The sequence below is a fragment of the Zootermopsis nevadensis genome, unplaced genomic scaffold (assembly GCF_977971745.1).
Source record: "Zootermopsis nevadensis isolate Lab colony 2312 unplaced genomic scaffold, Znev_1.0 Znev_ptg000021l, whole genome shotgun sequence".
NCBI classification, from domain to species: domain Eukaryota; kingdom Metazoa; phylum Arthropoda; class Insecta; order Blattodea; family Termopsidae; genus Zootermopsis; species Zootermopsis nevadensis.
In genome coordinates, this window is record NW_028259153.1 from 17649218 (window position 1) to 17676556 (window position 27339).

Sequence of the window (27339 nt, forward strand, 5' to 3'; positions counted from 1 at the left end):
AAGGATCCATCAACAGAGCAAACTGCCGCCAGAGAGCTCTGGGCCGACACCATCTCTCTCTCTCTCTTTCTCTCTCTCTCTCTCTCTCTCTTTCTCTTCCCCCCCTTCCCGCGAGAAAGTGTAAAAAAACAATCCTCGTCAAGTTCAAGGCCAAGCTGAATATAGGCTCTGTGCGCAGGGGTGGGGGAGAGAGAGAGAAGGAACGAGCATGCGGGCTGTGGGACAAGGATCTAGGTTCCCAGTTCTCTTCGCTTTACGTAATGTCACGAAAATTTATAATTACCAAATCCTGCTTTTAACGAAATCCCAAAGGAACTGAACTTGTACCATTTCAGTCAGGCTTCCATTTAAAATAGGTACTTTTAGATTGGTTAAAAAAAAAAAAAAATTGCCCAGCAAGCCTGTACCCCAGGATTGAAATCAGAATAGTAAGAAATTAAAGCATTACACCTTTTCAGATTTGTTTATGCATTTCGTTGTCTTTATTTTATTTTTATTGTTTTTGCAGTTTACAATGAAAAATGCTCCGATTTAAAGGAAATGATCACGTAGAATATTACGACGAATAATTCAGTTAGTGCCCTATTTTGTTACCCTGGTACAAACTCCACCGAACAATTGGTCGTAGCATGTGTATTTTATTTTTCCGCGAGAGTGCGAGAAACTGGTGTGGACCATTATCGGATCCCACATGCTGTAAATGCTCTCTGTTGGGGATAAACATCTTTGGTATCGTCCATTTGTATGGAGAAATTAAAACCCCGGCCAGAGGCTAGCACGATGATGGTAAAACCAAGAGAGACAAATTACATCAGAAGAAGTGCCTTAGTAGGTTTACTTCGTGGAAGAGTGGAATATCTATCTCACAATCAGCCGACGGGTGTAGAAAAACTGAACGTTTCTTATCCCAGCTACCCGCCAGTCAAGTCTCTCAAGTCAAACGCATGGATAGTATCTTAAATAGGCCACTACCGCTTTTTTCCATATTCTTTCCAGTTAATTATTGATTAATCACTGTCATTCGACGCTGTATGGTCTGAGATCCTGGCAACGCGGTAATACAAACCACAGATAGAATTTGGCTTCAGACTGGAGTCTGAGAGGAGAGGCTTTATTCGAGTCACTTGTGACAATATTGAGAATGTTGTCTTACTTTGTACATGGACCGACTGATATTTGAGGTTGTCAGATCTGAAACTTGTCCACCTGTAGCTGTTCGGTTAAATTGGTTTTCGCTTTGTAATAACTCCTGATGATGGAAATATTCCCTTAGTAAAGTGCACGGCGAGACGACGTAAATGAAACGGATGGAAGATGATGCTTTAAAGGCGATGTTTGTCACCTCGGAGGTCAGATAATTACACTTTTGAGACGGAGGTGATGTCTGTCCGTCCGTACGCGTGTTTCATATCCGATACTACTCGGTGGATGCAGATGTGAAGTCTGGTAGCGCGGAAATGAAATGTTACTAAATCACTCAATGGAACAGTCCTTGTTGAGAAGCTGATAGTCGTTGAGCTACACAAGAAATTCCACGCCTTTTGGGGAAGCCGAAGGTTTACAGGCTAGAGATCCGTGGCGGGCCCTTGTGAACCAGTGTTCCACAAAGGGCGGCGGATTTCTTGGCTAGCTGAACGACTATCAGCTTCTCCAAGACTCAGCTCCGTGTAGTTTGTTATTAATTCGTGTTTTTTCTTCAGAGCAATCTGATCAGTTATTAAGTTTTAGTTCTTTGGGAATGACGATCAGATGAAAATATTCTGAAGTGAATGTTGGCAGGGGTTGAAACAACCCTTTAGAAGGGTTGAGGAACAGGTGCATGGATGAACCTAGATCCTGCGACTGTCGTGCGTGTTCGGTGGGCTGGGGAATGAATTGGCTGAACACGTGGTTTGTATTCCGGCTGTGTGGAGGCGCGGATGGGCTGGTCTGTCGCTTGCTAGAACCTCGTCTGTGGTTTTGTATCACCCGAATCAAAGGATAGTCTTCCGAGTATCTGCAGCCAGGTGTTTGTGTTGTAAGTGTCGTAAGTGTCTGTGTATATGTGTGCAGTGTTTGTGGTTAGTGTTTGTTATTCGACAGAGTATTGAAGTTATGTAAGAATTGAAACAAGAAGTCAGAATGGACATTTGGATGGAGAACGTGGTACGTAAAACTACAACGAACATACTAATTTCTGTAAAACTGTTTTGTCATTGTGCTATATATGTTTGTAATGGAAATAAGAGGCACGAGACCTTGTTTTATACATAGAGACTTTAAACCAGGGTGGCTGACCTAATACTTATCAGCCAACAATTTAATCCTTTAAAACAATCCGTTTTCTGAAGGAATGTGCTGACTAATGTCACAGTAGACTTAATTTCAGATGAGGAAAATTATCTGCAAAAAAAGGGGGAGGGAAAATAATATTTCAGATTCACAAATCGCATTTTGCTCTCTTTATAAGAAACTTTCATTTGCTGATTGAATGTTACCAGAAGGAAGATATTTCTAAATAGGGCTATTTATCGTATTTCAAATTAAAAATGGGCTTATGATGGTATCATAGTGCCCATATGTACTTTTTGTCGGTGTCTGTTTTTGTAACCGAATGACGGATTTCCATGGAATTTGGTATGAACATCACACCACTAGAGGTCACCCCAGATGTGTTCTTTTTAATTTCATACAACCCGTAGTACCAATATGGCGTCCGCTGATGTATGAGTTTTAGCCTGCGTAATGTATGCCGAAGATCCTGACATTTTGTGCTGTTACGCAGGTTATAGTAAATAACTTTTGTTCAGATATTGTTTTTGTGTACATGTAAGACAATGTCTTGGTAGGGATAACTAATTAAAGATTATAGCGAGACGTGCGAAATGTGTTAATGTAGATTGTAAATATGCTTACAAATTCTGTGTGAGACTGTTTCTTTTGACGGTGTGTCACTTTGATGTATCTGGCGGTTGAAACTTGCACTAATGGAAATTTTGGTTGGAAATGGATCACGAAATTGTATAATTATTAATTTATAGTTCATTATAGCCTACCAGAATTGATTGAAGTGTTGTGCGAAATTGCGCGTGATAGTTCTTCCCAGACATTTTAAGGGATTTGACCTGGAACTCCTAACTAATGTCGTAAAATATGCTGTTAAATTAATAATTAAGAGTGTTGTCTACTATCTGATCGAAAGTAAAGCAAGTGTTGTATTGATTCGAATGTGTCCACGCTACTGGTGGACGGTTTATCTGAAGTTACAGACTGATAAGCAAAACACAGTAAGAAATACATCTTACTTAGTAATATTCGTGAATGATTGTGTTACCAATACTGACATTTTTATTCTGAGGGTAGAAAATGTTATATATTAGACAATTTTCTTCCTAAACACGCCCAATCCATGATCAGCTTAGATCGCCAATCTTCTGCTTGAAGTCAAGTTTTGTAAATGCCTATTAATCTACCACGTAAATTATCCCAAGAAATAACTTAAAAATAATTTGTCTTGTTACATCGATGCTTACAGATACTATCGTCGTTTGCATATATGTTTCGATATCATATGCAGAATTTAAAGCTACCAGAAATTTCTAGTGTTCGTTTTAAAGCACGAAAGTTTTATTTCCACAGTTAGACGACCTTCTTCCCTGAAAGATGCCAGTTCAAATGTTACGTGACGCGGTACGTAGTCCCTGTCCTTTCATTCTACGGAACACTTCTTTCCCGTAATTGAGGCGCCAGCGTATTCTGGTCTGCATTGTCGTCATTCTTATCGTCGGTATCAGGTGAACAGGCTGACGGGGTTAGGTACTTTCGATTTCTTTTACGAGGAAGGTCCTTGTCCATCTCCCCGAAACATTCGTTGCGTCTCGTATTCTGAAAGCGAATATATGGCAGACGTAATGGGGCTGCTATTTATTTATAACAGTTACGCACTCATTACATTGAAAGGAACTATAATGGCGGTCATTTGAATGTAGTCTCCATTGTGGGCCTCTTAACAGGGGAAGAATGGGTACCGTGGCCCTGGTGTTGTAGTTTTATTAGCAGAATGTTGCGAGTTGCAGTGATATTCGGCGCTCGGGGACATCGTCTGTTTCAAAACAAAAATGAAGGTTCACTGGACAGTGACCCAAAATATGTGCAAATTAAAGGATTTATTCTTTCTTAATGTTTATTTTCTCTCTATTATGACGTTATTTCTTTCTTATTTCTTTCGTGTTTGTTTCAAATTTTAAATTATTTCCACCAGGGTTGTTTTCTTTTTATTTAATTAGTTATTTCAATTTGACCACGGCACGGAGCCCATCGTTGAGAGAGAGGGCAGGAGGGTTTGACAGCTTGCCTCCCGCTTCCTCCTGCACATTGTCACGGTTCATGGCGGTCTCTGGTTATGGCTGTTACGACGGATGTCATGAACGCCGTTTGACGACGTAACAATAACATTTTGTAAGTGCTGAATGCAAAGTGGACATCTGTCTTTTTCACGAAGATACGATCACGTTTGTTCCATGATATTTCGTGTTATAAATGTGTGAATTGTGAAAGTAAGATGCAAGCTAATTGCTAAATAAGCGGCGATACCGTAAGAGTTTTTAATAGTTTGTTCGAATTGGAGTCCGGGTGTTTTCGGACTAGGTAATACACTTATCTAGACATAACCTCAAATGTTTGTAGCAAAGCAATGATTGTACTTGTTCATATGCAAACAGTATTTCATGTGCATTTTTAAATATGCTTATAATTTATGCCTGTACTAAATTTTACATGCCTGGCTCCGTTGGTTAATTACTTTTTACCACAAAACTTCGCGCGGTTACCATGTGTTGCATTCTGAAAGAAGTCGAATCAAAAGCTGCATCTGTACAGAATTACAGCAACCTACATTGTGTCGTACCTATCTCAAAAGTTCGCACGGCCGTCATTTTAGTATTAGTTGTAGTAAGAAGTTTAAATGTGGTTACGGGGGGGGGGGGGCCTCTAGTTGCAAGATTAATGACAATTCGTTGCTTTTTCCCTGGCATTTTTAGGGATGGAGGCAGACGGGTTCTTCCCTGTTCACAATTCGTAAGAATCGTACAGTCTGATTCGACGCTTTGTAAATTCTGCTGTTGAAACAGCGTAGTTAAGTAACAAAAGAATGAATGAATCCAGCTGAAATGTAATTCAGTTCTTTTTGCTAATAATGTTTATTTGGTGCAGCAGTTATTTTAGTAAGTTGTATACCAATGTCTTATCAATATGTGTAGTTGTTGCGACCAATTTCCCACCAGGCAGCGTAGGCGAAATATTACCATTGGAGCTTGTTATCTGTTGCATTATTCATGTATATAACACAGCAAATGGAACGAATTTTCGTGAAACTAAGGTCGATATTGATTATTCCTTTAGTTTAGGGGGCCCCACATTTCATTAGCAAAGTTTGCCTCGTCAGTGATGAATGATGGTTAGGTTAGGTAATTGTTAAAATGGAATCTTCTGTCAGTGTATTTCCATGGTAAATATTTTTTTCAGTTCTTGAAAGGCCTTGTTAATTTTAAAAGTTGATAGCGTAACACATTTCTTTCATTGGTCTTGTCGTTGCTTGGAAAAAGTTAAAACTCGCGAGTCCAGGATTTGCTCGGTGATTGGTTGGTTTGATTGTTCACTGTGTGGACAGATAGTCGCGAATAATCATAATAACCCTATTATATCCTCTGCTAACCTACGTACGTAACGATCTGCCTCTTACATATACGAACCTGTCCAGTATCTGCCAGCAATCGCGCTAGCGACGTACTGAACATGCCATATACCAACGAAACTGCCTTTACTTTCGGAACACAAGCGTTTTATGTGGTGTGAAAATTTGTGACCTCTGTATCTCGCTAACATCTTTTCGTATGAATGATCCCATTAAGCAAGTCACCCAGTTTTCGTACTTTGTGCGCTGTGTTCATATTTGTTGTTTGCATTACAAATATAAATCTTCTCATACCTTGTAACTCATTTAATTGGATCGAGCATTGCAGAGTCTACAGTCTAGACCAGTGGTATTTAACCTTTTTTGTTCGCGTACCCCCAGATATAATTTCTCTTCTACTTTGTACCTCCAAAGTTGTTGGTGTATAATTCAAGTTATACATAGTATATAATCTACATCTAAAATAAATTAAATAAATTACATTACTGATTATTCAGTGTTTATCATAAAATAATTTATATATGTATATATATTTAAATTTCACGTACCCCCTAAGATGTCTTCGCTTACCCCCGGGAGTACGCGTACCCCAGGTTGATTACTACTGGTCTAGACTAGATTATTCACAAAATCGTTCCTAGATTGACAACACCTCGCTAACTATTATTTAATTTGTTTTTAAAGTAAACTGCTGTGTGTACCAACACGGTATTCAAGTGAATCCCAAATTTCGAGTCTCTTAACCTAGGTTGGATGGGTGGGTTCAGAGCCGTTCTAAGTATACTGGCGAAGGTAAAAATCCCTGCTCTTGCCGGAATGAAATCCAGTAGTCCAGCTGTCGGTTCTAGGCATACGGCAGTCAGGTACAGTCTGAGTCGTTCTAGAAAACCGTCTTGTCAGAATAGCAGTATCTGGTCCTAGATTTTAAACAGAAGCTGGCGAGAGTGCTAACCACGAGACCGTGTCGGAAGGTGGAGGCCATTGCGTAAGTGAACGCTACATTACATAATCATTCTGCTTTGCAAGGCATCCGAGTCCCAAGTGATCGACAGCTCCCACCGCGGCCCATTACCATGTAATTTGATGGTTCCTGATCCATGCGTGTTGCTGAAAACAGCCTATTGACTGACTGCATGGCGGAATCGGTGACTGAAGGAAAATCGAGAGTGGCTCGCTCACTCACTCACTCACTCAAGCACTGGTTGAATACCTGATGAAGTGAATGATTGAGTGGATGACTAAATGGTTGATTGAATGACAGGCGGCATTCATGATCGATTGTATAAATGACTAGCTGAATGGCTGATTGAATGACTGACTGAATGGTTGATTGAATGACTGACTGGATGGCTGATTGAATGACTGATTGAATGACTGGATGGCTGATTGAATGACTGAAGGACTGAATCATTTTCAGACTGACGACATTGTTCTTCCTTCAGAATCGGAGGCTAAAGGAGCATTCAGACTAATGTAAAACTACATTTTTGTGCTTTTCGAAGAATGAAAATGGAGGGGGCGATGGGGGTCTAATTTGTTTACGTGTAACGTTGGTGTTGTAATTGATCGGAAACACCAAAATTAAGTCTACCTGACAAGTTTTACTTAGACCGTCAATACTACATGTGATTCATATCCACAGAGTCTGAGTTTTAAACTTGTGGATGGGAATCTTTTTGCGTGGTACGTAATTTTTATGCAGTTTGTTAAAAGGAGCGCCGAGCATGTGTAAGCAAGTTGCATCAAATATAGAGGATGCTTGGATTCCAGCTGAGTCTGCCGGTTGGCTCCAGGCAAGAAGCAGCAATTTCGCTTTCAGTGCAGTTGGTAATTACGAGGCACTTCAGTCGGTGCCATGAAATGGTTGGGGGCTCCCCTAGTTTTGTCTTATTTCGGAGCCTTTTTTTTTGGGGGGGGGGGAGCATCTGGTCAGCTTTGCCCTTTCGGACACTTTACGCGCAGTTGCACTGTTGTGTGGGTCAGAACACTGAAGATGATTGCTGAACATTTATGCCATTGTACGGGATTTCTCGGGTAGAAACCGACGGTCTCCAGTGGTTCAACGCTTGGTTGTTGTTTCTGGATGGTGGAGATCACATGTGGTTCGTGGCAGAGCCTTTGCTGAAGGGCTGTTAGCAGCAGAGGACCAATAGTCTGCCACTGCTCGGTTAGGCGTAACTTGTCTGCCAGCGTTACTGCTCGCGTGTTATCATAACGTCTCCAATTTTGTACCAAATATCCTTGTTGATATGTTTAGAACAGATACGATTACTACCCATTGTCAGTGGACTGACCTTCTTCTGAAGCATCACCATCCTGTTTCCGTTGTAGGTCTAACACGTGGGGTTTTAGAACCTTGACATTTTAAATACCAGTATTGTAAACTTGAACGACCGAAATAGTCCCTCAGTATTTTTATGTGTAAATTTTAAAGGGCGTGGGTTTATTGAGTTTTTTTTGACTACTTTGTTACAACTGCAAAGGTTATGTAGTGTGTCGTCTTGAAAGACGAGTAAGGATAACTTTACAGAACGCTCTTGTATTCCTTTTGGAGGTAATACTTCACATTCGCCTGAGCACGCCGGAGGAAAACCTCGATTAGAATTTCTGCTCGGCCGATACTTGAATTCAGTATCTCCGGATTACAAATGTAGACTATAATTTTTCGTTGCGCCAGTTTTCAGGCGTTCATTATGCTTTATAAGAGATACTTTATCGTCATCAGATTTTGCACATTCTGCACGACGTAGACCATTTTGAAGCCTACGTCTGCAAATGTTCTTATGTCTGCATTTTGTCTGTAAAACATATGCTGTTGATACGGAGTCGTTTAATAAAACATCAGGAGGAAGGCGTGCTGTGTCGTACACCATGAGTGTCCTTCCGTCACAGTGGTATACATCCGCTGGTCCCATGCGTTATCAGAGTTTAGCTTTTAGAAAGTGCCAAACACTTTCAGCATGACGAATGATGTACTCAGATTTGTCATTTGCCTCGGAACCCTGACAAGCGACCTGTGATTCAGTTGCAGTCTGAATTACGTACATTAATTGACTGATTTTCGTGAAGGCCATTGAGAACATCATGCCATTTAGAGACCTGCCTGTTATTCAGGATGGTAGTTCGAACTTCTGAGATGGCATCGGCCTACCTTTTGTTAACGCAGTCTTTTTTGGGGAAGTTGAAAAATAATATGGCCAGTACGCAATAATTTGGCGTGACGACAGTTACTGAAGAATCTTTCAGAGTTGACATGAGGAATTTCACCCGTATGTGGTGACATTGCAATTCTGTCAGTATTACGATGAACTGTATTAAAACTAACCGGTAATATATCTGTCTATTGGAACCAAAAGTTTTGTCTCGCCAGTGACAAGTTTGAAGGACCAAATCTCGTACACGCTCCAGGCGAGAATGAGTTGGCTTCTTTAGAAGTAGTGGCGACTCATCACGAACATTCACGAGAAACGAAAATTTCCATGCCGATTAGTCATCGGAAGATTTGTTATTACGTACATTTACGTTACCGAAGTTATAGAAAGTATTCTTACGTAACTCATGAGTTGGACTCAGAATTAATGCAAAGCTAAGACCACTTTACGGTCAGTTGTATTATTATTACCAGTTTTTTATGAGTTGTCTCAGTAATGCGCAAGGCTTTTAGCGATATGGAAGGAGGATCCAAACACATGGAGCACCACTCTGCTACAAGGTCAGTGTCGCCACTGTGTCGTGGTGCATAATTAACTGCAAGGTGTCAACACCCAAGACTTCCGTTTACAAGTCACGTGTTCATCGCCGTCTGGCATATGACGTAAAACTTGTTTCCAGTTTAAAACTAAAAATGGGTGAAGGTTACTAAACAAGGAAGCCATTGTTTCGCACCAAAACAAAAATGTTTTTGTTTCCACGTTTTGTTCAATTTTGTTGCATGTTTTTGTAATTTGTAGTGCGCTGTGATTAATTCAGTGGGCGAGGCATGTAGTCCACATTGGGGCAGAGGAAATTTTGGCCTGAAAACCTACACAAAAGGGGCCTCTTGGGAGAATGGGCGTCGATGTGAGGATGGTATTAATATGAATGTTAGATGCGAAAGTTGAGATTGGGGTTCTGTGAGCAGACGGTAGTTAATCTTGTACAGCTTTGCACAACGTCTCACCATCAGCTTACTGTCCGCTTAACCCCTGCGTTATGCTGATGTTTGTGTTTTTCATGCACCCCTGCCTGACGAAAGATGACATTATCAATGTCGGTGCGAAAGCTTTGGACGGGGAAAAGAATCAGAGTCCATGGCATTCAGGCTTTTGTGAGCCGTGTCTTCATAAAAGCCGGGGAATTACTTGGATATTAAATTTGACAATAAAATATTGAATTTGTAGAATTGTACAGTAATAAAACATGATTGACTCTGCAGTGACGAAATAGGAGTGATGCTGTGTTCTCTTGTTGCAGAACGCGTTTTGAAAATAAGTTTTTATTCTAATTTTAAGCCCTGCTGTCCTGGATGTACACTTATTGCAGATTCAGATCTAGTAAGCTAATGATGCAGGTACTACGCTGCTTATAGGGACGTAAATTTTGTATCGTTGTAGTTCGTTAAATATACGCCACATCCAAAATGCGTTGAATAGTTTCGGATATGAGTCATTGAATAGACGCAGCCTCCGCATTGTGTATTCAGTGATGGACATGCCAGAACACGACAGTCTACTCCCTTTAAACTGAACTGTATCGTCCTGACATTTGTGCTCTAAGTCGAGACCCGTGGTCGGCAGTTAGGAAATGTCTCTTTCCTTCAGTGTTTCTTTTTTAGTTTCTTTCGAGAGTAGAATGAAGTTCCGTATGTTTGCAGCCTGCAGTCACATAAAGAAACCATCGTCGATGTGTGCGTCATGGACTGTCAAGCGGTGGTTTGTTGTCGGGTGAGGTTGGCTTGTTTTCAGTCGCTTTAGTCGGGAGGCACGGTACTGGAACAGACCTGCTGGGTCCTTGGCCACGAACTTGAGGACCGGTTGGACCGGTTGCACTTGGAGTCGACGTGGTGTAATTTAGTGTTCTAGTTTGAGTACCTGTGTTTGTATGATAACATGGACATTTCAGCAAGATTTGTCAGCTACCGCCACAAAAAAGCTCAGTTATATTTTTTATTTTTATTTTACGACTAAAAATACACTGATTAAATGTTACGTACTTTTTGAAGACATGTCACTTCTTGATCTTCATTGCCACACATCGAATGACCTTAGTTTTTCTTTTTCCATATCACGAAATCACACGTTCATTAGTTAGCCGCACACTAAAATAGCATTTTCCCCAAAACCCACCCCAGTAAAGTTGATTGGATTTTTACAGAAATCGTGCACATGTTCATTACCAGACATTGAGTATAGTTGATCCCACCTCATGACTGCACTTGACCGTTATGTCGATATTGTTCTGGACATTAACTTGAAGGGTATCGAGTTGGGATAGTCTCTAATGGCAATTAGTTTGTACCTAGTTTTACGAAAATAGGTCTCTTAGTGTTTGTGATATAGGAAGGCACGTAGGCTTGGAGTTTGCTGAAACAAATTAGTCACAAGCCAGGTTGGCGCAGTGAATCTTTTCGGCGGTTGATATTATGATCAGTGTAGCTGACCGTAATTAATCGAAACAATATTAATTATGAAACTAAGGACAGAAAAAAAAGGCATGGAATCCATTATTTTCTCTTTGTCTTCGGTTGCTGTTTGAATCTCTTGAGATTATCTGACGGGAGAATTTGTATCGCAAGTCTGAGGAGCCTCTGACATTTTGAAAAGTTGGAAGCCATGCCGTTAAAATGGATACCAATTTCTCTTTATCATAAGACGTTATTCGTGCCAACAGTCTCGAATGAAAGTGAATGCGAAATTACCATTAATAAACGGAAAGTAATTAATGTAGGAACTGAAAGGAAAAACGAGAATGGAAGGTAAAATTGCATGTTGAATATTGATTAGTCTATTTTGTTTTCATGTAATGATGTTCCTTGGGGCATTTCTGTCGCAAATGGGAAAGAATTAAGTCCGATCGCCGGTAGGATGTGTCCAAATACTTCAAGGGACTTTGGAGGAAGAGGGGAAAGGAATGAAAGAAGTTTGAAAATTTATAACGTGCAACTAAGTAAGAGGTGCAGTGTTTTCTGCGTGTTCCTATGCGACACGAATTTTACTTGCTGTATCAAATCATAAATACGAACACATACACGCTCTAGCCCCAGGCCTGTAGCCTGTATGCACCTCGTAATATTTACGCCTGGAAGTAAGCATCACTGTTAAACGAAAACCTGTCTCAAAGGGGAAAGTGTGCAGGTGATTTTGAAGTTAATTATAAGCAAGTTTCTCCGTAACTTATAACATTCTTGTGAATGTGGCATGTGACACGGCTCATTGAAGTAGAGTAGTGGCTGGCTTTCTTGCTTTGTTTTCCAGTTGTCTGCTATTCGAATCCTGGCCTCGACACCGCATACACAAAGATTTTCCTCACTCGCTTTAATCACTTCGGCGCCCTTTCTCATGACTTTACATTGTAAAACCTCTGGAAGTTGTTAAATAAACGAAAAACAAGTGTGATTTGAGGTTCTCGCGGCAGCGAGCATGAAGATGGTTGTGTTCTTGGGTGTAGCTCTATATACTCCGGTAGAAGTTTACCGACGTTTTAGAGGTACTAGTTGACACCATCATGAGTAAAGTAGCGCGCGACTGATGGAGGCAGCAGGTACCTCTTAAATGGCTGTAAATTTCTACCAGACTACATGGCGCTGCAGAAGACAGCCATCTTAAACGAAAAACATTTTGACAGGTTAATATTTAAGATATTTGTGTTGTTCACACGAACTGCGGTATGTAGTGGTGCCATGCAGGTTTGTTTTATTTGCCTTGAAGTGTATAAGAAGTTTTAGCTTCTAAAAAGTGCCCCCCCCCACCGGTATTTCCTTGTGGCGTGTGTCAGTATTGTTCTCACGCACGCTCTCAGGCCACAGTCACGCAGTCCCAGTTGTGTGTGAACGGCACGACGTCGTTGCTGTGCGTGTTCATGCCGTCAGACATTGTTTTTGGTTGATCTGAGGTTGCGATGTGTTGCACGCGGGGCTTGTTTCTTTCGTAATCTGGAAAGTGTCCAGGATTACAAGACACACAGCGGTATCTGCCATGGTGTATCATAGCTGTTTGAAAAAGTCAGCTGAGTTCCCCAACGCGCGATCCGTCAGAAGTTGAAAATTTTCCTGCTTTCTGGTTTCGTAAGGCCTGTCTTGTCATCGAAAATTAATTTATTACCCTGTCGGCAGTGTTGCTTTGGTTGATAGAAGGGTTTGGCGTCATATTCACGTTTGAAAAAGCTTTGTGGTATTTAATTTTTTCTTCTTCAAATTTTAGTGTTAATTTTTTAAGTGTGTTTAATTTTGATTGGAACAGTTAATTGGTAAACTTGTAGGGGGGGGGGGGCTGTTGTGCTTCTTTTACAGTATTTTCTCAGAATTTTTCTTTGAGAAATTGGAACCAGTGAGTGATGGTGAGTAGCAGGCTACTGAGGTCTCATGTTAGTGGTTGTCTCCGACGAGACACCGGGGAAGTGACATTGGTTTGTAAGAGATGATGAGATCGTATCTCCGTGAGGAACACAATTGTAGCTGTGCAATGGTCTGTAGTGTGGCTAGGGATGGACAAAATTTATATTAGGCCAAATCGGGAGAGAAATTAGAGAGCAGTGGGATTCACGTGTTCTGTAAATGACTTCTTTTGATGCCTTAGCTATCTAGTTGACCTTAATATTCATGTTTTACAGAAAAGTTAAATGAACACAAGTTGTGGACCTTAATGAGATATATGTTTTGTATCATTTACGACGACACTTTTTTTTTTAGAAAAGCTATGAAGGTCATTTTGCGCTTAATTTAAAGTAGGGGTTATGTTCAACCCGTACAAACTGAAATTATATTCACAAAAAATTATCTCAGATTTCACAAGTTCCAGTGATAGGTTATTATTCTCTTCATCAACTTTGCTCCGGGCTGAGATTTAAATCCGGGGCCTCCGGAAGACGAAGCAAGAACGGAAAATTTTTTCGGACTTCCAAGCAAGAAAGATTGATAGTGGTTAAAATTGTCTTCCCATTGTTACTGCGAGGCGTAAACATAGTCCTCTTTTAGTTCCACAACCCTGTGACGTCAGTTGGTTACATCACTTGGTTCCGCCAGATGGACGGAGATAAATAGTCTTGTTGGTGTAAATCACATGTGCTTAGCCTTGATCGTAGCCTTTTTTTTTCCCGATCTCCCACCAAGTTGTGCCAGGATTTGGCTAATGTATTTTCCTATTTCTGATAGCGTATCTGCTACACTGTGGTAGGCATCCGGGTCCCTGTGCAATTCCGTTTGACTTTGAAGCCGGAGTCCTTCTAAATATTTAAAAGTTCAGTTCCTACTGTGTCTCCATTACAAAGATCAGTTCGTTAATGCTGTTTAAGGAAATAGTCACTGTTAATTCTGATAATCATAATGAGCCCGCGGGAAAAATTCTGATTTATTGAATCTTAAATCAGGTAGTTAATATAATTGCCACTGAGTTTTAGCTCGTTGCCTGGTACTAGCAGAATCTGTATATTTATCGCCTCTAATGCCAGAGCAAGCCGTTGGATATGGTTTTGTGTGTCGATCCACCTCGCATCCTGATTTCCTGAAGACCCTTAGTGTTATCCTCCCCTCTCCATTTCCCAGGTATTTATCCGTCAGAATTCGGTGTGCATGTCTGGTCTTCTTTGTCCCAACCACGTAATCAATCCGTTATAGCCTCACAGATTTCATTTTCCTATCATTGGTTTCTATGGATGGTCTAAACCACGTCTGTGTTGAATGGTCGAGGACAATATTCAAGACGTACCTCGCCAGCTTGGTGTTTGAGTGTAGTACTAACTATACTTTACTGCAAAGAGTTGTGTGTTACGAAACTTTTTCGTATGACTCAACATTGACTATAATAATGTTGATTTGTGTGTGAACACTGCGTACCGGACTTACGCAGGGTATGAAGGACCATGTTTGTGGCAACAGCGTAAATATGCCAGTCTATTTCATTCTTTTTGAAAGGCGGGTTATCGGGATCACAGTCGGGTCACAGCGACTGTGAACAAAATACATTTATATTGGTTGACATGACCTTGAAAATTTCTAACTTCGTACGCTATGTTCCCAGTGGACACGGACGATATGTCGGATTCGAAATTGAAGGACCTAGTTAACACTGAGCCGACATTTGCAACACAGGAGTTACGGCAGTCTGATCTATAGTTATCGTGTGTAACCACCAGTTCATTGGTGATTTTTTTTGTCTGGTCGCCGATCATCTTGAACTGCAGTTTGAAGGAATTTGATGAAAATATACTGATACAGTAATTAATCTACACAGAAATTGCAATTTATAAGCTTTTAATGAAACACGTTACGGTTCGTTGGGTTTGTTGAACCGACTCTGATATTTTTGTTTTTAGCATTATCAGTTACTTTTTCAGTAGGAATATAACAGTTGAACAGAAAAGAAATCTTTGCTCGTGCTTTTTCAACTCTCTGATCGTCTACTGTTGTAAGAAAGAGACACTTGCGGGGACTTCCCCGGCTGGAGGCAACACCCCTACGTTGTGCCGAAAGTAATGGTCAGGTGGTTAGCAGCAGTCTTGCTTCACGTTCAGTAGGTACCGTGCTCGAATCTCGGCTTGGGGCCGGCTATCCCGACATAGACTCACGTGATTTTCCTAAGTCTTCAGGCACATTCCGGGAAAGAACCGCGTTCTATGCCATTGCTGCGTCCTTCCATATCCTATGCACTTCATTATTCGTTATATTGTTTTTATAATTCGACGCACAGTGGTTTGAGCAACTGACATGGACGCAAAGTAAATCACAAATAGATTTAAATAAAGAATGAAGTATATCCGTATACGTGCATGCTGTGATTTTGTGAATAGAATTGCAAGTCATGATTTTAGTCGACTTTCCTTGTGCAACGAGGAAAGTAATGGTCGTACGAGTGGCCCTTGTGCTTCCAGTATTGTGAAACACGTTGGAAGTTTTAGCAGCATCACGGATTTTAAATTCATGCGGGCTTCTGATATGGAGGCTACTCCGGATACTTTTAGTATTGCATCCTGGATGAAAAAGGAATTCGTGGATTACGCGGTTAGTCGCCGGCTTCTCACGTCGGAGATTCAAGTTGAATCCCAGGACAGACCGTCCCATTTGGGAGTAGCCAATTTCCTCGTGACTCATCTACCACGATCCACGAAGCTGTGTTACGTTTCAAACCTGTGTTCCAGAAGTGCCGGCCTTGAGGAATTTACCTTGTATGATTTTTGTTTAAATTTTCCTCAGCTTCGCTAGACATGTATGTATGATTCGGTCAAATAGGCGATGATTTCTTCCACGCGCATTTCGAATTCGGTGATCATAACAAGCCCTTTCGTTGTATCTTTTGACACCGAATCATATCTTTTGCATCGTCAAGTTACCTACGGATCTGAATACAGTATTGTGGACTGAAGAAAATATATCACGACAAACAGATTTCTGGGTTGTAGGCCTGCAACAGCATAAGGCGACGTTTGGTCATAGGATTGTCAGTCAGTCCTGTACATGCGAGTATGGGATTGTGCCCGCTGAGACTTCGCACTTCTGTTTTCCACGCGGTTCAGTCATGCAGTTCTCTTGAAGTCCTCGAGTTCCATGGCTTCCTTGACGTCGTCCATCGTCTGTTTGGTATTCCTGTACACCGGTATATACTTTTCCTCCTGCAAGTATTCGTAGCAAAGCCTCTTACATGCTGTAGTTTCAACAATCTATCCTTCCACTTCAATTCTTGTTTCTTCATTCCTGACAGCCTTTCATACTCCACAAGCTTCTTAAAGTCTAAAAGTCAATTAATAATGAATGAAGTCTTGACTTTGTTTTGTTAATCTTCCAGGTTTCTGCTGTGGTCTTATGTGCGATAGATACGTCCTTGTCACTCCATAATATAGAGTTAATTTATGTAGTAGGTTCCTGTCCCTGGTGAATTTTGTAAGTTATATCCGTACTACCATCATAACTCTCAGAAAATGTCGCTTCCAGGCATTTGTTACGTCTTAGTATACTTATTTTCTCGTTTTTCGCAACGGGGTCTTCTCTGTTTTCACCCACGACAGTATTCGGTCCCAATTTCTGTTACTATTCTATGAACTTTCTTGTCAAAACGCTAATCTCCTGTATGTTGCAACCACCAAAATCAGAAAACAGCAGTGTATACATTATTAGGTATCGTCTTTCACTTTTACTCCCATGTTCAACACTGAAACACTCGGTCGCAGACGATCTGTTTCTGAGCGGGCTTACGAGTGTCCTGTATTGAGGCTAGCCTTGGGTCATGCATCGCTGGCGTTCGTTCCCCGTTTCTGATGTGCAAATACGAAAGTACACTCTCGAATCTGCGTGTTTGTGGCTGTTAGTACACCTCACCATCCAACCTCGTTGAGTCATGTGTGAAACCTCTCCCGGGAGACATACTCTGTTCCTCATCTGTGCACCCTCCGTTCCCGCCCACTCGCGCGATTGTTCTCCGGGTTATTTACGGGAATGAGACAACCAAGCCCGACCCACGTCACGTCGCGACTCGGCACGGCACGGCAGCATGACCTTGACTGCTGCCGCCTTCGGCAATGAAGAGTCAAGTTCAAGGTCAGCAAGAAATGAAGGAGAGGCATAGACAGATCGAGAAAACGGGGTAAAAGTGGTTGGGATTTTGCACAATAAACACATTCCTGGAGGCGGCATGGCTGACAAACCTTGCTTTCGTGGTGTTTTATTTCCCCTGGTCAGGATTTCTCAGGAATTTCATGAAAGAACTTGGCAGACGCGCATGTTCCGACGAATTTAATTAACGGTCGTATCGGTTGGTGTTTTATTTGGTTATTATATCAGCGACCCTGATTTGTTCTTGTGACTCAGTTTCTTTGATGCCATGTTGAATAACATTGAAATGATTATCATTGTTATATTAATAACTGCATGAAGTAGGATCCATCTTAAGAAACTGATATTCGCTTGCCAGTCAGTACGTCCCTTGTCAAAATGGAACCCTAACCATTACTTCCGTGCTCACAAGATACTGCCACAGTACACTGTGAACCCACTCCACACTACCCTCTGTGCCAAAGAATCCGTCCAGTCCGATGTCGTTGTAGCATTTCGTAACATGTTGATGTCTTTGATGAGGGTTGTTTGCCTCATGCTTGCGTACCACCCCTTATCGTCTGTCCACGATCGCTTATTCAGTATATTATCAGCTACCCACTATGTCTGACGTGTCCGAAGGCCGTCTCCATTCGCAAAATGAGGACGTTCAGTGTTGGGTCTAGTGTTTTATTCCAACACTGATTGAGCCGTCTGGCCTCTTCCGATTTTGAATGAACTGAATCGGTTGCTACACGCCATGTCGCAACACGAGCATGCTTCTTACGGGGATAGAATTGATCTAGAAAGTGAAACTTCAACAAACATAAGGCTGTCTGCGGTACTGAAGAGCAATGCCAGAACTATCCAAATCAGTTCCTGACCTCGTCTGGACAAACGGGATTTAATCGGCTTCTAATTTGTGGTTATTGACATAGCTTCCAACATGGCGTATAGTGGGACAGCTTTTTTAACTTGTCGTCACTTAAGATTAAGTGCAAAAATGTTAAATTTGGAGCGAAGAAGGAAATAGTGGCCTACTTTACGGTACTGTCGCGGTATTTGCTAGGAAAACTGAGTAAAGCCACGAAAATCTTAGTTAAGGTTGCCGGCTTAGGATACTGAGAACTGAATTAGGGCTGACCTGTTGTTCTAGTCACTGGTCTGTCGTCACGCACTATCTTGCACGTGGTCTTCGTGTTGTGTCCATTCGTTTGTCGCATGCAGTAGTGGGACTCTGGGATATAAACGCCTCCTGTGTATATTCAGCGTTCGTCGATAAGACTTTCAGTAAAATAGTGCATTTAGCTTGTGTGCTAAGCCCAGTTCTCGCGACCTTGACCCAAACGTATCGTCACACGAAGGAAGTGGCCCTGCTCCTTTCTCATCCGGTATCTTGCAGATACTGACAGCAGGGTTAAAAAAGCGTGGCCTCAGATAACCCGTAATGGCAGGCAAGTCTTTATAATTTAATTTTTTTAAAGCTCACAATAATTCATAAGTTGCGGGTAGACGTGAAAGGTCCTGAAGTGTTTCGGTAGCGCATTTTGAAGACAGTATTCTCATATTTGCGCTTGTAACTGGCTGTTGGGTGTCTGCAGGGATGAGTAGATGCGTGTCGTAGCCATTTACCGTGATCCTGGAGCAGAAATGTGAAATGGTTGCCACTTACAATATGCCACAGAAATTTGCTATCGCCATAGATACAAATGGTTGAAATGTTAGTTTGATGGTGTCAGTCTAACCTCTACTACAGAAGAGTGTGGGCTAAGAAAGTGAGAAGTAAATAGAGAAAACTAGAAGAAAGAGACTGATGGAGAAGTATGAACAAATGAATAAAGAAGGGAAGACATAAGGGGGAAGAGGGAAAGTAAAGGAAAGAACGAAATAAGGAGAGAAGGTGATTGCCAAGGAAAGACGGAAAGGAATGGACGGAGTCAAGAAAAGAACACACCGACACATTCCAGAGGCGTTCTTTACGCCTTAGGACATTTTTGCACCAATATGATCCGAAATCGTTGTGCGACAGGGAAACTAGGATCATGCAAGTTGCCTGCCCCCGTAGGAAATACACGACAGGCAGAGAGACGTGGACCGGCGCATAAGGTGTTCTTCATTCGGCTAGAGCGTGAAGAACTTCCGAAAATAAACATTGTTCACTTTTCACGGTCGCATGATTTCTCGGAATGACAGAATAAATATTTACCATAAAATAAGACATTGTTTGATGGTGGTATTAAACGCCTCATACTCGGCTGATATCAAGAAATATGTAGTGTAAATGTTTTAGAAAGTGATACCAGAGTTAGCGTGCTTGTTTTGTTTTTGAACCGCGGCGCTGGTTGCAACAACATGGCGAACTTATAAAATGCGTTTTCACGGACCAGTTGTATGACTGGAATTGTTGGAACTGGACTCGTTCAGATGTTAGACAAAGTCGTCGTGTTTTATTTTTACAGTTCTGTACACTTGGTAATGCCTAAAACGTCGTATGGAGAAGGCGTATCCATGTGTCTGTCTATGTTTCTTGTCGAAAGCATTGTTATGTGGCTTGGTTAAAATAAATTTGGGAAGTTGACGCAAACATTCTCGGGCAAATTTAATTCTGTTTCACAACACTCCGTTGGAAGATTTCCTTCCCAGTAAGAATATAAATTAACCCACTTTTATCATGTTTCGGTGGGAGGGATGGTTAAATTTCCATGAAATCGAAAAATGAAACGTTTAAAATAATAGATACGTAGACGTTATGTCATATACGTGCCCTATTTTTTTCGACAGTGATCAGTTTTTGAAGTAGCGCGCACTATTCGTCTCTGCACCGCGTGTGAGATACCATGCCCATCCAGTCTTCATTTATTTCATTTCTCTAATGGTATTTGCGGCCGTACAATTTTCTTCTGAGCGTCTCGTTTTTGAATACTTTACATTTCACTTCGTTTGCTTTCGTGTAACTTATGGGAGAACCAGATACCCATACAAAACAAAGCGTTACATTTCTCCACGTGACCGTAATGGCAGTAGATGCTGGACATCCCTAGCGAACCCGTCTGCACATCCATTTTTTTTATCAAGGACCCTGCCTTTACATACGCCTACGTGTAGCGTATCATCAACCAGCTTCATTCATACGTATGATGTGATGCCTACTCTGTAGGCGTTTCGTTACTAGCGCTTGTAGGAGCCGCTGAATACGGGTTACAAATGGACAGGTCTGACAATCTTCGATAATATAACATTTCTGCAAGGGCAGTACTAATATAGAATTAATGTTCTGTAATGCAGATCTGTATCCAAACATGTTTATCAATCCGAGCAGTGTTTTGTGCGTGCGTTCGTGTGTGAAGGTTGTATTTGGCAGATTTTAACAGGCAAAGCATGTGTCAATAACCTTGCGACTTCAGAAGTGTTTTTGGAAGCGTTGTCTGTTAGCTTCAACGCTTCACCGAATTTGTAATACTCATTTGATATTTGTAACTTTCCTAGGTTACTTCGCTGTGAAGTTGCAAATATGCTCCTGTTTGCTTCGCCATGTCCGCGTCGTATAACAGCTCGAAAATCGCTGAACGGGTGAAAGATTTTTCTCGAGAAATTCCAGTTTTGGTTATAACGGACAACAGTGACAGGCACTTTACGGAAAGACGTGCATCTTGAGCGTTACTCACAAAGTATTTTTCGGAGCGAAGAATGTTTCGAACAAAAGTTGTAGAGAACAGTGAAACTTGATTCACACGGACGCTCAACACACTCTTTCCGTAAATTTTACGATTTTCGAGACGATTTAACAAAAGGTATTAATGTACTTTGCCGTTTGAGATGAGAACCGTTGAACTGATATTGATAATATTTTGTCATGGAAGCTCTTGTTTGTTCGCTCATCTTTTTCATGCCTTTCATGCATGAAATTGTAGCATTTAAGAATAAGAAAAGAACAAGAGTCAATAACTGAATGAACGCGTCAGAATTATTACGCCATGCGTACATTTTCTAACTTGTTTAATCAAACAAGGACTTTGTTCTATAACAGTGAAGCAATTTACTCTGACAGGAGAATCTGAACAGTCAGCATCTCTGATATTGCTCGCCTGTTGACATGACTTTGAGTAATTTTCTTCCAACTACCATCCTCTCAACAAAATGTCATTAAATCTTTTTAGTGTTATTATCCCATGTCCTCGGTATTCCCAGGGACCGTTTTGCTTAAAGGATTCCATTGCAGAATTCAATGTAGAATATGGCTGTCTTCTCGGTTGTAGTCTGGTAGAAATTTACCAACGGTCAGAGATCCTTGCTGCCTCCATCATTGGGGCGGTCCATAATCGTCATCGCTGTGATAATGGAGGCTACAAAGAACTCTGAAACGTCGGTAAACCTCTGTTAGACTATACGGCGCTACAACCCAGAAGACAGCTATCTTTGTATTCACAGCCGTGAGAACCCCAAATCCTACTACATTTCCTATCCTAGCTACACGTGTACCCCATCGTAATCTCCTTAACAGTGCTGGGCCACCTGCACAGATCACGAAGATCCTGCTCATGTACTACCGTAAATTGCTTACGTCATGTTTCCTGGGTTTATTTCGGGAAGTGAGAAATTTGGCAGGAAGGAAGGAAAAAATAAATTATTTAAGATATTATAGAAGCAGGGAGGTGATAAGAATGAATGAAAAAAGGACTGCAGGAATTAAGTGACTTTAGTGTTGGGGTGCCGAAGTTTTGGTGCTGGCTGAATGTGTACAGCCTGCCACACACGTTCACCTTGATCCTCGAAGATTCCAAGGCTACACGGAGTGAGCTACTTCCTTCCCGAGTTTTTCTGTAACCAAGAAACATGGCGCGGAAAAGCAGGTGTTCGTAACCTGGCAACTTCATTGTATCCAGAATGGTTGTGATTTTAATGAACTTATTATTGATATTAAGTGTGTAGTGTTTTTTATATTGTTTATTCGTGTTATATGAAGTAGACGGGGTAAGAAACACGTTTAGTTGACTTGTCTGCTGATAGGCTGCTTTTGTCTTAGCCAGAAAGTTGTTAATTTACATTTTTATGGAACGAGGGTCTGTCCCACTGCACCGCGGGTAATTGTGGTGCCCGTATGTAAGGCACTTTCGCTTGTTACGGAAGTACGTATCATTGAGGAAATAAGACAACTGAGAAGTTGCAATTAACCTTGAAAACTTTATATTCTTATTTTTGTAAACACATTAGCATGAGTGAGTCAGATCAGAAAACATACATACGTGCTTTAAGTCTTTAGTACTCTGACTTGTTTGGTCTAAGAATGAGGATGTAACACAGGAGAATGGAGAAAACTGCATAATATGGGGGCTCATAATTTCCACTCTGCCTAATAGAGGCTTCAGAATGTAGACGGGAATTAGCTGACTCAAGGTAGGGCCCATTAGCTGGTCTGTACGAGCCAGGTAATGAGTGTTCCGGTTCCATAGAAGGCGGGGGAATATCTGATAGGACAGGATCAGAAGTCGTACAACATAAAATTTATGAACCATTCTCCACTTCGGTTATCGCTTGTTACTAACCCAAGTATGTTCCGATCAAGTTTTTAAAGTACGTAAGCGCTGTGTAAGAACTCTTTATCGCCATATTTGCTGTTGTATCTTAGTGGGTAAGTTGACATCTGGTGTGTACGTTACCAAGGCTTCCCTTATAAACAGTGGGTCACTGGATCTTTATTCCTAGCTCCTGCGTGTTCTTTAACTTATAAACCACAATGGTAAATCGAAGTAAGAAAATAACAGTTACTAGTTTAGCCCTCACGTGGCCTACAGTTAACATTTTAATTGGCAAGTGTAAGACTGTATCAAAAATTAACAATGTTTATAAAAGTTGACAAAAACTTATGAACACTCCCTGTATTGGCTTTAGCGAACGGAATATTATTGATGCTAAGTTTTTCTGAAAGTCTAGACCAGTGGTATTCAACCTGGGGTACGCGAAATTTAAAAAATATATATATTATTTTATGATAAACACTGAATAATCTGTAATGTAATTGATTTAATTTATTTTAGATGTAGATTATATACTATGTATAACTTGAATTATACACCAACAACTTTGGGGGTACAAAGTTGAAGAGAAATTATATCTGGGGGTACGCGAACAAAAAAGGTTGAATACCAGTGGTCTAGACTGTAGAGTGTTTTGATTAAATTTTATTTTGGCGTGAAATCTATACGACTTATTGTGATGCTCTGAAAATGAATCACAATCTGCCTAATTACGCACTGAAATAGTTGCCGATGTGTTCAAAATTTATATCGAGAGGAATGTGTACCATAATTAGGGATATTGAAGGGGGCAATAAACCCAACTTCTTAAGAGAGCTATTAAAGTAGATAACATGGGAAATCGAGGAAGCTATGCTTACTTAAATACATTATTGTTCTTGGATGATCAGATTTTAATACAAGTTTCAGCGTTCAGTTTAAACTTTTGCATAGCTTTGTGAAACTATATATTCCTACTTGAAAATTTGAACAAAGGGACACAAGTTGTGGATTTCAAAGCAAGTTCCCGGTCAGAATTGAAACGGCCGTTGATGTCAATTTATTAGGAGCGACATTAGCGCCACTTCATGCAATTACCTGAGGCATTAAAAGCATTTTTTGAATGTACAGCCAAAATATGACTGCTTCACGAAATCTGTATTTACCTTTCCGTTTGACAGCTTAAGTAATGAATAAATGGGAATTTGATTTGGCGGTGGATCGTAAGCATACGTAAATTATGAACATGACGATGACATGAAGCTTTGAGATAAATTATATCTGACAGATATAGCACAGTGGAAATGTGCGCTAATGGAAACTATGCCAATGAATGGCTCATATATGGTGTTATTAATTTGTAGTTCCTATTTGTATTACCTTTTAGATTGAAACATTTTAACTAAAATAAACATCATGAGCTCTTTCCAGAACTCCTTGTTATTTAATATCCTCTTTATATTATTATAATAATAATAATATAATGTCGGCAGTGATTATAATAATAAAACTAAGCCTATATCCTGTCATCCTATCGTGCTGCATATGAATATTGCATATTAAATGATGTTTACCAGCAGTGGGGTTTAAGAAAAGCAGTATTTAGCACTGTTACGTAAAACATTATATTTACTGAGAGTAGCAGCTACCCCTGTCTAACTCGTGTTATCACAATAATTAAGCGGTCCCTTTTTTTATATCGCAAACGTTTATAGACTGACTAGCAATAAACATGGACTGAGCTGTCTGTAGCGCAGTCGGAACGTCCTTTGGAGTTGGTCCCTTCTTCTCCGCACTCTCTGCACTATAAAGTACTGTTGTTTATTACTAAACGCGTATGGAGCTTGCATGCGGTCATGGCCAAGCTAATCAGCATCTCAATGCTACTGCCAAGGTTTGTTGTGTAATAGCTACCAGCTGTATGCTTGAGACAACTTTGTGATAGCTAACAAAAGTGAAACGAAATACAGTCCTGGCTTTTAGCCTTGGCTGTTGTTAACCGAATACGCAGTGCATTCGATTCCTTTCACAGCACCATCGTTGGAATGAAGTGGCTATGACGGTTAGTCAGTAAAGTTCGTGAATTGTGTGTCACTTTTGTGGTTATCGATTATTTCTTCGCACAGACAATGCACAGCTGCCGCTGCGCAATCCCATTCTCCTACCGTAGGCCTGTTTCAGCGGCCATGACTAAAAATTTAACAGTACTTTGTATATTAATTTTGTGTGAGATATTTGTTGAATGACTACTACAGCTGCCAAGAAAATCTCGGTAAAGTTGGGAGCACTGCTGATTCTTGCTCGAAATGTCTCGGGTTCGAGAGTTGTTCCAGAGACTACCTATGTTGAGGTATACGATGTGGATAATCAGGGTGATCGCCTTGATGAGGGAGGCAGTAAAGGCCTATGAAACGTTGGTAAACTTGTACTAGACTACTCGGCGCTACAACGCAGAAGACCACCACGAGAACCTCGAATCCTACTCAGATCAGTCGTTATGGCAGAAGTCTTTTCATAGATTTTGTCAGTCCCTCCCGGCACATTATTTTTTAGTGTCTTAAAAGATACCACTGTCACTCTTTTCACGTTCTTCTTAATTCATCCTTCTTATTCGACGCTGTGTAACGTATGAAGTTGATAAAGCGTCTTTTTATTTGCTTAGGAACATATTCTTTTCGCAGAAATGTACTTTTCTTCGAGGGCGATCTTAATGAAATCTTACTGGATTTCATTCTCTGAGTTAAAATAATTTGATGTGTCGTAGTTTGCAAACTTCCCTTCGACGCCTCGAATGAAATGTGATAAAATGTATGAGATTTGAAGTTCTCACTGCGGTGAAGATGTCGGTGGTAGTCTTTTGGGCTATATAATGCCTTTGGTCTTGTAGTTAGATAACCAGCGTTTTGGAGGAAAATACTGCCTATATCTTCAGAAGAACAACATTGAAAAGACAAAAGTACCTGTGTTTATTTTGTGTGATTTGAACTTGAACCAAAATCCAAATTGTGAATAGGGGGAGAGGATGGAAGAAAACGAGGTGGAAGGTAGAGAAAGAGAGAGATATGATACATGAAAGAAGGAAAGACAAGAAAATCAATCCAGAAGCATGTGCAATTTTTGGCGTAGTTACCATGAAGTTGGTGTAGAAGTTTCGTAACAACTGGAGACCGCAGAACCACAGAGTAGTAAATCATTGTTAAAACAAGCAGAGAGTTTTAGTTTCTGTATTTGCTGGCCGTTACCTGGAAAACTTGAAAGTGCACGGTATTATTTTCGTCTTCGGATATAAAATTTATCTGAGATATTTTTAGGCTTTCTCACTGTATACTCAAAATATGTCATAAATTAAATATAGTTAGGGCTTCTTGTCAAAGTGCTGATGCACACTGCCCAATTTTTCTGAAAGGTTCTGTTTACAACACTAAATATTAATACCAAAATTCCAGATTAGAAAAAATATATGGTGTACACATTTTTTAAGCTCGTTGCAGTTTTATTGCGTATGTTTGTATGTTTTTCACGAGACGTACTACATTCTTTTAAAGAATCCTGTATTGTGCCCAGAGATCAATTACTTCGATTCAGAGTTTGACGATGTTACTGATTTCCTTCGGAATATAATGTTATAGTGTCTTATTAGGTTGTTGCCTGCTTCCCTTAGTTTCCATGTCAATGCATTATTCATAAACCGTATCCGTCGACGTTATATAACCTGCACAGTTGATAAAGCGTCATTACGAATCGATCAACAACAGTCAAGGCCCCGTCTTGATCTCTGTGGTAATGTATTGGGTGCTGGCTGAATTTGCATTAATGACGAGCATGAAGTCGACAGCCGAATGCAAGGCTACACTGAATGCTGAGATCAGGGATGAACAAACTTTTCAGTACGCTGGGGGAAAGTCCGAATTCGAAACAGCTGAAAAGTAACGTATATCTTCGGTACCCTATCATTATTAATTATAAAACCTTTTGAAGCTCGAAATCCACCTAAATAATATTTAAGAATTCAGTTACCAACTTACAAAAATAGTGAAGCTTCTTCATTACAAAGATCAGTTGTTTAGTACTCTGTTTCATGATTCTCACTGCAAACAGGGATTATATCCTTAAACAGCATTAACCAGTTGATCTTGGTAATGGTGGTGTGTTGTGCTTTCTTTGCGGTAAGGACTGAATTAATACATTTTACTTGAGCTTTGACTTAAAAGGGTTAAAGAAGGCCACTAAAACTATATTTCACTTTTTAAATTTACTGTGTAATCTGAGCAACTGAATACGCGGTTAAAGAAGACTATTTAAGTACACTGATGTTCAGGATAATTGCTTGTACTATTCTTTCACGAGGAACCCTATAACGCGCGCATTTCAAAAGGCGTCGTCTGTAATCAGACATTTGAAGAAACCAAAACTTGAATTAACTTAACGAAATATGGGAA

At 40.6% G+C, this 27339-nt stretch overlaps 1 protein-coding gene across 6 annotated transcripts in view; it reads left to right on the forward strand.

Moving 5' to 3' along the window:
* Nucleotides 1–27339, forward strand: part of ERR (estrogen-related receptor) — a 61974-nt gene that overhangs the window by 13727 nt on the left and 20908 nt on the right. Inside the window, exon 1 of one of the 6 annotated variants that reach the window (XM_022085521.2) lies at nt 1910–2145. The exons of 4 other annotated variants lie outside the window; for them this stretch is intronic. In XM_022085521.2, the coding sequence (XP_021941213.1) occupies nt 2122–2145 (24 nt within the window). In that variant the 5' untranslated portion in view covers nt 1910–2121. Of the gene's footprint in view, nt 1–1909; nt 2146–4418; nt 4438–27339 lie in introns of those variants that run through there. One more of the 6 variants, XM_022085526.2, reaches the window with a different exon arrangement.